This window comes from Phycodurus eques, chromosome 10 (assembly GCF_024500275.1).
Source record: "Phycodurus eques isolate BA_2022a chromosome 10, UOR_Pequ_1.1, whole genome shotgun sequence".
Lineage (NCBI taxonomy): Eukaryota > Metazoa > Chordata > Actinopteri > Syngnathiformes > Syngnathidae > Phycodurus > Phycodurus eques.
In genome coordinates, this window is record NC_084534.1 from 19,352,024 (window position 1) to 19,364,187 (window position 12,164).

General features: G+C 42.3%; 1 protein-coding gene across 2 annotated transcripts in view; it reads right to left on the minus strand.

The window, feature by feature from the left end:
• syn2b (synapsin IIb) overlaps positions 1–11,551 on the minus strand; it is a 62,890-nt gene extending 51,339 nt beyond the window's left edge. For both annotated transcript variants that reach the window (XM_061688076.1, XM_061688075.1), the window contains exon 1: positions 10,741–11,551. In XM_061688076.1, coding sequence (XP_061544060.1) covers positions 10,741–11,195 — 455 coding nt within the window. In that variant the 5' untranslated portion in view covers positions 11,196–11,551. The remainder of the gene's footprint in view (positions 1–10,740) is intronic.
• Positions 11,552–12,164: the final 613 nt, after the last annotated feature.

The following is a 12,164-nucleotide window of genomic DNA, read 5'->3' on the forward strand; positions in this document are numbered from 1 at the left end:
ATTTAATGTTCAAACTGATAAACTTTATTGTTTTTAGCAAATGATCATTAACTTAGAATTTTATGGCTACAATACGTTCCAAAAAAGCTGCGACTGGTGGCAAAAAAGAAAAAAAAAATTCTCATCAAACACCAGTTTTGAAGAGGTTAATTGGGAACAGGTGGGTGCCATGATTGGGTACAAAAGGAGCTTCCCTGAATTGCTCAGTCATTCACAAGCAAGTATGTCTTTGTTGTGTATTCAATTAAATATAGGTCGAACATGATTTGCAAATCATTGTATTCTGTTTTTATTTATGTTTAACACAACGTCCCAACTTCATTGGGATTGGGGTTGTATATTTATATATATACACACACCTGTATATATACAGGTATATACAAACATACATAAACATGAAATACAATACAAATGAAATTACTTTTTTAAAGGAAAGTTAATTTACATTGTTTTTTTATGGAATATTCTTATTTATTTTATATTTGGAGTTTGATAAGTGTAAGACAGTATAATCAAAATTAGAAAAAATTAAATCGTGAAATATTTCACTGTGCGTATTGAATCTATGTATGAGTTTCACTTTTCAATTGAACCCCTGAAATAAAATGTTCCACAGTATTTTATTTCATTGAAATTATATATATATATATATATATATATATATATATATATATATAGATAGATAGATAGATAGATAGATAGATAGATAGATAGATAGATAGATAGATAGATATGGATCACATCTCGGTCTTCTGACAACACTATATAGTAGTTTCAAATTAAGAAAAAAATTATTACTTGTTTCACTTGTTGCCATGGTAACACCAGCCGATCAGTATACTTTATGGCCTTTTTCGGTATCTGTACACCTCACGCATGGTAAGTGTTTTATCTACAGAGTCCCCACATAGAAAGCCTAATGACACCTCTTTCTTTATATTGTCACGCCAAAGGCTCCCCTTTCCCACACGTTTTAAACTGTGAGGGGATGGGACAAAAGGTCAACCTATTGATCAAACACTCCTTTACAGTGATTCACAGCGTAGATAACTCAATATGTCGTTATCGCTAATCTTACTTGACAGAAGACCTGAGATCCACCCTGAGTCATTTCAATTGCCCTTAAAATAAAAAAAGTTATAGCTTTGGTGCAGCAAACAAATCCATCTATTCAGGGCCGCCCTCTCTGTCTCTCTCTCTCTCCTTGAGAAGCTACACAATAGAGGGGAAATGAAGGGGTCTGTTCATCCAATATCCAACAATCAGCAAAAGGCCAGGCTGCTCATATATTAGATAAAAAACAAAAAACAAAAAAACTGCAATATCTGGCATGTCTGCTTCCACTGATCTGCCCTAATGGTCCTACTCATTGTTGGATCAACTCATTTTGCAATGATTACCAAGTGCAGTACTTAACGGTGTCTTAGCATTGCATGAAGTAACCTCCAAAGTCGAATGCCTAAAGTGACCTCTGAAGTCCAATGACAAAATGCTTGTTACATTATGACTTCCACCAAACGTTTGGAGAAAAATATACCTTAACTATCGCACATTCTGAAAACTGAACAATCACAAGTCACGCACTTGACCTGACTTCAGCCAGGGTCAACGGATTAACTGCTGGAAGTGCGACTTGATCGAGTGTTTCGGTGTTATGATAGTTGGAGAAGATCACCAGTAGAAATATCACTGAGTGAAGATGTAGACTTCCACGTCACCTTCTCGCCCTGGCCATGCACCGACTGGCTGGCTAACTTGTGCTCAAAACTTTATTTATTGTATGTGTGCTATATTTTATGTAAGTAATTACCAACCACTGTGCTGTGGCACCTAGTGTACCGTGAGAGATCATAGCAAAAAATGCTAATTTCTTTACCACAAATAATAGTCTTTGTTCATCAGTGACGTATAGTGACAGGCAGAACAATGATATGCTCTACCACCAAAAATGGCAGAAGGTACAATTAAGCAGTGTATGCACCTATTGCCATTCATACAACAGAATAATAGCTTTGTGTTTAACAGGTCCAGATTTCGCACTGATTAAGTACATTTGTGAGTGAATTGTGACTAAATCGTCATTATTTCAGTCCTGTATAATTACTTGTTGTGACATTTGTGTTTGGTGGTCTGTGAGAGTTTTCAAATGTAAAATATGTTGTTCCTTGGCCCAATAAAGGTTGGCAAACACTGTTTTAAGTCACTGAAGGCGTATTTTTAAAAAAAAGCAAAGTCGTCAAAATGAAAAATAGCTACTTCACATCACGTTCAAAATTAGTTAAAAGGCTAATAGTAAAAAAACACAATGGGCAATCCAGCCGCACCAGACCGTGAGGACAGAAGGTTCCATTGATGCTGATTAGTTCATAAGTATTGACTTAACCACTGCCATTGGATTCATTAATGGCCCGGGCCCTTGGGAGTGAGCACAGAGCCCTGCACAGAATAAATAGCGACACAAGAAAAACATCCATAAGCCGTGCAATTAGCAGTGCAGTATGGTTGAATCTATTGTTTAGCAGCCACGTATTAAATACACATTTTTATCAGGATGCTACATCACTGTATTCAAACGTCACCCTGTAAATTATGTGTCTGGGTAATTAGCAGAGGTTGAGTGTGGTGTGACACAAAGTGAGTAATTATGTGGTGAGGGTCTTGTTAACGCTGTCAAAGTCCATACTTAAAAGGCCAATTCAACTTGTGGTGAAATATGATGCAAATACGCCAGTTCTTGATTGTGGTTTGGTTTCAAAACGCACCATGTTAAGGTTAGAGATGACTGCAATTACGGTTTTATTTCTCTTAATTTATCAACTGATTGTTGTACATTGAAGGACAAATACTGGATGAAGTAATAATGTGAGGTTGACTGTTGCTTCTGTAGCCAACTTTACACTACCTTTTAAAGGCTGTTAAATAAGTAATCACACATCTGATTATTTGATTGATGGATGCCGTTTCATCATGCGAAAAGGGCACCAAGTTGAGGCAATATGCCGCCTTTGCTGTGTTCTGTTCAAAATGACAAACAATTCTGATGAGAGAATTTGTCAGGATCGTTGAGCTCAAGGGTCTTACAGTATGTGACCATTCAAAATGCCTTGTGTCTTGTTTGACAGCAGCTTGGACATAAAAAATATTGGGAGGTTAAAACCAGGAGCATCTCACAAGGTCACATGATATTGCTGCGGGCTAATGTGAGGTCATTTCAACACACGTCTGAGCACCACAGTGATGCTGATCTTTTCAAATCACTGCTGTCAAACCTCCAGAGCCTCAAAGACAAATCAGAGGCAACCTTGCAGATAAATTGCCCGTTATGCTTCGTCGAAAAGAGGAAGAGGAAATAAATTTAATCGACTTTGGAAAAAAATAAAAATAAAAATGACATGGTTTCCAACTCAAGGCCCAGGGGCCAGGCCGAGCCCACCTCATCATTTTATGCGGCCCACGAAAATAAATCAATTGCGTCAACTTCTGTGATTCTAGCTAAAATCCGTACCAACATTTCTAATTGCCATATGTAATAAATGTTGAGATATTGCAAAAGCATTTTTGTTAGCAATCCCTTTTACAGTAACTTGAACAATATCTATTATCTATTATATAAACTATTATAGATAGATTATAGATTATCAAACTATAATATAAACTATTATCTTTGACTTCTGCTTTCAAAACTAGTTATCCATCAATGTATTGTGTATCGGTAATAATACAATGAGGCAATTAAACATTTATATGGTTTCACAGTCAAAACGGCCATGAAACCTTCCAATTAAATCAAGAAACCAATGTGCACAGCGGGCGGCAAACGGAATCACTGGTGCTGATGCAGAAACAGCATAAATCCAGCAGACAAAGACGGGTAGAAAGGGGATGTGCAGTCCTTATTTGCGAGAGCAAAGGGAAGAGAACAGATGTGGCCTGTGGGCGAAAACTGCTGAATCACCACATCCTAACGCATTACTTCATCACTTCCTGAACCTGCAGCAGTAGCAGCAGTCTCTTTTTCTGGAGATCCACACAGAGCAACTGTCATGATGAAAGGCAAACAGAGGCAGTGAGGTAAAGGAAGGGGAAAATGTGGGTGTGACAGACTACCACCCTATTTTATTAATCATCCAAGCCCTCTCTATGGCAGTATCACCTTGAACGTCCCTGGATGCTGTCTTTCCCGTCACCCGTCAACCCAAGGGGCTCACACTGTGTCACATGTAACTGTGAGTCCGCTACGTCAATGCTACCAATCACGCTCGTTCCTGCATGCTCCTCTCTTTTTGCAGCACGTTTACTGAATGCCACCGTAACGACACAGTCGATATTTTAGCGAGAGAGAGTGAGTCATAGCTAATTGCTGATATTTAGGGAAAAATATCGGTCTAATTTAATGTCTGTTGACTGCAGTCTCAAGTTCCTCCTTGCAACACAGATTGAATGCCATTATCTGTCGAATAGGGATAAGATGTTAACATCTATGCTGAGGTCATTAAGCGCTTTGACAGATTGCCCAAAGTACTTTGCTCAGCTCGGCTAAGAGCTTTTTTTTCTGTCAGTGGTGAAATAAACGCCCCCAAGAATGTCAGAGTGTCGTTCCAACCCAAACTGCTGCTGGTTGTTAAATCTCCAGACTAACCTTTTCAAACTTCAAGGGGATTAAATGTAAGTCACTTTGGGCAAGAAAAGGTGTCTGCCAGGTGAATAAAACACCATATAATTTTAAATATAACACCCAAAAGAAGAGTAGGAGAGATTAAATAGAAGGTCATTTATTACTAGAGGTGGCAAGTAACACACTACATTTACTCCAATACATTTACTCAACTAACATTTTGGATAAATGGCACTTGGAGTAGTTTGAATGAACCATACTTTTTACATTTACTTGCATATTTAGGTGAAGAACAATCAATACTTTTATTCCGTTACAATGATCCATATGCTGCTTGCTACTTTTATTTATCCATTATTGCGTGAGAGAGATATTTTTAGACTTCATCTAGACTTCTGCAAAGGGCAAGGTTGAGCCAATCCAACGTGATCACAAGTATCATTTGACTCCAGTTTACCAATCAGACGGCACAAGGCAGTCACATGACCGCACAGAAACCCTTCACTCATCTTAGGGGGAAAAAAACAAACAGCCATGTAAGTGTTTACTTTACAGACTCTGAAAAACTGTTTTGCCATGTGGCCTAGTCTCAAATTGTGACTGCCCAAACTAAATAATTTTAGCCCACTTCTAACTTGAGAAAACACCTTCCGGGAAGTTGCAAATGTTTCTCTTTCTCTCATGCACAAAATGTAACGTGCACAGTACAGCAATGTTTGGCAAACTCTGCTGGCATTTTCAAATAGATTCCCACTGTGTACTTAAGCCCCGATTTCCCTGTAAACATGCCTTTTGTGAGTGCATAATCAACGAGCGCTATAGATGGGAGGTGTCAACTAAGGATGGCACTAGGTTTGAGTGACACAAGGGGAAATGAGCTGGGATGCAGTATTCCACGTAGATTACCTGCATTTTGTGGGCTAGGTTATGTATGCATGTATACATACATAGATACATGTATGTATCTATGTAGCCAGGTTAGCCAGGTTTGGGTAAAAGGGAGGCAAAACCCTGGACTGGTCGGCAGTCAACCACAGGGCACATAGAAACAGACAACCATTCACACCGTCACTGAGTGGAAATGGAATGCACGCTGCCTATATAGAAGGCGAATGAACTACACCAGTGATTCTCAAAATGGGGCACTAGTACCAGTAGTACTCAGGTTCACTCTCGTGGTACGCGAAAGAATCACTGCCCAAGTGCAGTTCAATTGTATTTTCTATCTTGTATCTTTTTAGTACAGTTTTCCTATATTTAGCCATATTTAATGTTCAAACTGTGAATAATTTTACAATGACTTGCAATAACATTATTTTAATGAACATTTTGACCTACTACGCTACTGTATTCTAATGTTGGTCATGATGGTGGTACTTGGAGCCCTCAGTATTTCTTTAAGTGGTACTAGGTGTGGTACTAGGTGTAACAGGTTTGAGAAAGACTGAACTACACCATTCGTGACTTGACTCTAATTAAAACAAAGCGACAGCATTCAGCTTTCGTTGAAGACGAAAGCTGAATGCTGTCGATTTCTTGTTATTTTTATGGGCAGCATTTGCTTTTTTTCTGGAATGCTCCACACTGCATTTCGCAGCATATTTTTACTACTGCGACACATGGTGCTATCAAGTCAGAATAAAAGTACAGGACCGTCCCTACAGTGTAATTATTTTTTCTTTACAGAAAAGGATATATCAATGTGAGGTACAAATGGATGACAAAACTGGTGATCCATTTTGATACAGCATCAATTTGCGGCACTATTTGTGGAAATTTTATGGTGTAATAATGCTAAAAAAGAGCCTCGCGGAGGGCTTTCTACCACAGTTTGTTGTTTTGGAAGTTAAGAGTATGAAAGCCTAATGTGTTGTTCTTTGCAGAGTGGAAAATCAATAACATTTAGTAGAATGTCTCTCTGGCTCATATGCCAGAAGGAATGTTAAGGAAAGAGATCCCATTTATAATCATGTGGAGCCTTCTAAATCTGAACTGTAATTTTCTGACATTACTGTATCTATTTTAATAGATTATATGTTTCCAATTAAAATCACCCTCCAGTCCTTTATGATCACAGATTTGCAACCAGTCACTGCATTCATCAAACACAAATGATTTAAAACACATCCACGCATGACTGTAGTGGCCTGTATCTAAATCAGTACTTGTGTATTTCTCTAATCAAATATATGCCCCCTAAGATTTCATCAAAGGAGAAATGCATTCTGCTTTGCCATGCATTCAAATGTGATGCTTTTATGGATGCAGGCTGCGGCGTCTTCTCACGTTCAGTTGTCACCACATCATGGGTGGCCGCCATCCAATCATATGCCACCAAAACACTCACAGCAAGAGACGCAGGATTAACATACTGCAGAGCTTACATTCACATTCAGGCCAGCACTGTGTATTTAACCTCCTTGAATAAAACACGCAGTCACACGGGCATCTAAAATACTCTACAGATTGTAAAGGAAGTAATTTTTAAAGGAATTAACAGTAAAAAAAATATTCCTCTTCAAGCTCAATTGTGTCTTCCTAAAACTGACTAGATTACTGTAATACGGTTTGAAACCAAATTTTTGCATCTTGTCAGTGACCGTTTCAGTTTGCAGTGGCAGATCCACATAGCTGACTTCATGGCAGTGATGTAATTTAAAAAAAAAAACAGTTACCAGCATGAAAATAATTCAATTGAATTGTACTGCAGAGAGAAAACAGTCTGTACATGAATGAAAACAAAGTACCTTTTAAATTGTGAAAATTTGTCACTGATGGTGGAGTGGTACATTTTACTGACTTCGGTGCAGCCAGTGTGGGTTCAGTTTCACATGCCCTGCGACTAACTGGCCACCAGTCCAGGGTGTAGTCTGCCTTTCTCCTGGGTGTTCTGGCGCCTGTATCAGTTGACGAGAGGCAGGTACATCCTGACCTGGTGGCCAGCTAATCGCAGGGCACACATACACAAACATTCACACTCACATAGACACCTACAGTCAATTTACAGTCTTCAATCACCCTACCATGCATGTTTTGGGGATGTGGGTGGAAACCGGAGTATCCGGAGAAAACCCACACAGCCGAGGACGGATTTGAACCCAGGTCCTCAGAACTGTGAGGTAGATGTGCTAACCAGTTGTCCTCCGTGCCGCCAGGGGGACATCGCATCTAAGCATAAAGTGTAAAGTTTAACATCTAACATTAAAATTTCCCGCCTTGTAAAAGCAAAAAACTCTGTCCGACAAGTATTTTGTGTCACACCAGTAGCTGGTACTAGTGTCATCGAAACGGATTGTAGGATGTCGTGTCACTCTGTCAACCCTTGTGGCTATATCCCACCTTTTGCTGGGTTCTTGGTAAAAATTAAAGGTGGCTTATTGCCGGAGCTTCTGCTACGGCTGTAATGCAGCAACCAAAACTCATTGGATTTGATTTTTTTTTAAGTAGACTGTTTCTTGCTGTGTGTCTTTCAGCCTGGGGAAAGATACATGATGTCCATGGACATATTCAAGTTGCCAGCAATTATCACCAGGTTAAATTGTATTTAATATTGGTAGCCACTGAGATTGTGTGTTGCCACACCAGCCAACAGCAGTGAGTATGCACGGATCACTGCTATTACTTATTGTCCTCTTTCGCATGCATGCGAGACTGTCAGTATGCCACATTAAAAAGGAATGAGAGGAGCCGCATTGATTGACAGCAAATAGTTGGCTATAGACACACCCACAGTGGTGTACCCGCAGATCCCCCACAGTCCGATGATCTACGAAATCACCAACACCAGTCTAACCTGTCCCTGGTGCACAGTTGCACCGTCCATCGTACTGGACTTATGCCAGCCACCAAACTAGAGAGCCCTGTGTGTTCAAATCAGGATGTATCCGCTTTTACCTCGGTCAGTGTTATGTATAAACAGCACTGATCCGGAATGGAAGGAATGGGGGTGGCGGGCGTGTGGGGCGATGGGTGGGGTGGGGTGGTTGGCTGGGAGAGTGGCATTGGGTCCCTGCGGCCCCCGCTGGGTGGCCGATTGTCGGGGCGCCTCGGTGGCGCTGGCGGGCTGCCCTGGGTCCCTCGGTGTGGGACGTGTCCCGTCTGCCGGGCTGCTCTCGGGTGGACCCCTGGGCCTGATCCCGCCCCTTGATTGATTTTGTGGGGTCCCCAGCCGCAGCGGTGCGTCCACAGGAATTACAGGACACTTCTGTCAGTCTTTGTGCATGTAAAACGGTATCAATTCACTTGCATGCCATCTGCTGGCACACACCTCTAGGACTCTTTCACTGGGTGTGGGGTCACGCACTTACTGCAACAAATAACTCAATATGCAAATCGCTTGTGTATCCCCTCACTTATACTCTCGTCCTGTACACTTTTATAATTTACATAATTAATGCCACCACACTTCAGTTGTACAGCCGGGTTCACGACCCTGGTCCTGCATGCTTCTTCTCCTGTCCTTGTCCTGTTCTATCTTGTCCTGTCCTTCCCTCACAGGGGGTAGCACTACAGCCCCATGCAACACTCATATTTAACGTTTCATTGTTGTAGATAATGTAATGATTTACTTCTCTCATCCTGTTTACAATTAGTGCTTTGTCTTTTGTCTTTGTTTCTTTTTCCCATCTAGAAACTTTGTTCTGTTTGACTGATCAAGTCTGACTCTCAATAAACCTCAATTATAATACCACAGCGGAAGCTTAAAAACTCCACTGTGACACAGTAAAAGTGTTTCAGCATAAAAGGAATACAGATTTTCCATTCTGCTTGACCTAACAGCCAAACAGGACACAAAAACAAAACAAAAAACAACAACAACAAAAAAAAAGCAAAGAACGAGTCTCTCCACCCTTGGCTGTAGTGCCATAGCCGTAACAGAGACGCGATGACACCTGTGTAAATTGTGAATGTTGAAATGGTGGGAGAGGAGGGTGTTTCACACTCAATTCTCCTGCCCTGTTGTTTTGAAACCATCTGTTGCAGTTCGCAAAGTATTCTGTACCTTACACCGGACGTTGAGGCAGATGGTATCACAGATTGAATTGTCTGATTTAAGGATACAAAACACACACAGTTGCAGCAATATCTCACCTTCACCAGCACACTTCACTGTGTACAAACCAAAGGCAGCTTATTACCAGACTATTTTGCTGCATCTCTGAGTAAAAGAAGCCATGATAACACTAGCCACTCAGCTTTGAGGGAGGAATCTATCACAATCTGGCCTTATTGTTCTGTTAAGGCAGTGGTCTGTGCTCTACTAAGTGCTCCTGTTTGACATTGCATCTTTCATGAGAATGGAACCAAGAAGAATGCATGGAGCATCCTTAAAGCGAGAGTAGTGGTAATATGACTTGGATTGGAGCCATTTCAACTCAGTGCCCCATCTCTTCATTCTCTCTGCAATTGATTGGTAAACAGTCATAGATTTAGTCTGCCTTTCGATCTGAACAAGCTGGGGTAGACTCCTTGACCCTGAACGGGGTGGGTGGCATCGAAAATTGATCGAATCATACAACCGATAATGAGCAACACAAGATACCCGTGTCAGGACTCAACATCCACCATATCATTTGCCCTAAGACTTTCAACAATAACACAATCTCATACACAACGTCACACAATCAATATGAAACAAGGTGTACTTTACAATCCACATATTTCACATGTGATTTGACGTGCCAGAGAGAAACCAGGGCGTTAGAAACTACAATACATCTGTCAGGAATGATGTTTTATTCAGTGCTTACTTGCCCCTTCCATGACAGTGGGTGATGTATGGGCTGTTAGCATAAGGATAATAACCTGTTAGCCAATGTGTGCTTTCCAGGGATGAAACACTAACTCACACCTCTCTTACACTGTCACATGCACACATACACAGGCTGGTGAAAGCACTATACATGTAACCACTTGAGAAAAGCTCGTCTATAAGGCTTTTTTTTAATTTTGGGAGATGATCTGGCAAGTGCAAAATGCACCACCAACAATAATTACAGAAATATGCATGTGGTGCTCATCTTAAAGACTGCAGTTGGCTTTACAAATAGTCCATTTGCATAATACTGCATCAGATTTGAACAGCACACCTTAAACACCTACCTACCATCCCTAAGGTCACTTACCACTCATGTTGCAGCTCATCAATGACCAGGAGGATCTTAAACTTCTTGGAAAGGGAGGGAGAGGGCGCTGACTGCTCCACAAAGCCAGCAGCAGATGCTGCCGTCTGCTTGACCGCATTAGTGATGGAGCTGAAGGAGCTGAAGAACCCGGAGGAACCACCAGAGGAGGAAGTGGCTGAGGCAGATGACTGGGCCTGTTGAGGCTGCTGTTGAGCCTGTTGGGACGGGCGACGCTCCTGAGGAGCCGGGGAGCTGACGGTTGCCTGGGACGGCGCCGGAGCTTGAGTGGGAGACTGGGCAGGCGCCTGGGAAGCGGCGGGACCTTGCTGGGACGGGGACGAGGCGGTCGGGGGAGGGGGCGCAGGCGGTTCTGGCCTCTGGAGGTCCGACATGTAGCCATTGGGCAGGTTGGACATGAAGCTGCTGTCGGAGAGGCGGCGTCGGAGGAAGTTCATGGCGGCGATGGGAATTCCTGCTCCTTCTTTGGGTTAGTGGTCGAACGAGAACACGCGAGGGTGGGCAGAGAGGGTCACGGCGAAGTGGTGAGGTGACAATCCGAGGTCAAGTGAAAAATGACAGAGAGCATATGGAGCAATGTATGGAGGCGATGGATGCAGTCCTGCTCCAGTCTTCAGGAGACTGCTCTCCACACTGTTATTCCTCCTGCTGGGCTTCTCACGAATGCATGTGCGTGATGCGTGTGTGTGAGAGAGGTGTGGCGTCGCCCCCTGTGGGTGAGATGCTGCTGCTCTTCCGCCTACAAACTATGGCTGCCGCCTCCTGACTTCCTGCGAGCCGAATGAAAGGATGCTGCTCGCTCGGCTTACCGCGCCCCCTCCCCTCGCACGCACTCCATCGCTTGCCCCTCCTCCTCCTCCTCCTGCATCATACACCAAAACTGTCTATGTGTGCGTGTGTCGTGCTGCAGTCTGGTAGTGCTGTGTGCCGTGTGCAACCAGTGGAAGGGGTTTCCTCCTTCGCGTGCCATCCATCTCTTAAAAATCTAACCCCCTCCCCGCCTACCTATTGAGACATCATCCATCCCTCCTGTAACATATCAGATTGTTTCATATTTGCAGCACAAACAGGAGCGGCGTACACACACCAATGGCAGTAAATCTTGCTGTTTTTTTTAAATTATAGGATATTGTGTGTTTTGTATCATCCCTGCATCATCAGTGCACCCACAGCACATGAACGATCAAAAGGATGCCAAATATTTGCCTCGCAGCAGCTATTTGTCGTGGCTTCTCTTTTCATTCGAAAACAAACACCTCTATCTCTCCCTCTGTCTTGCTCTCTCACTCTCTCTGTGTGCCTGATTTTATTAGTGTTAGAACACTAGAGGCACACAACTCCTAAATTCTGCAGGCAAAAGATCTAGCTGCACGCTCTTTGGCTTAGAAATATGAAAAAAGGTGAAG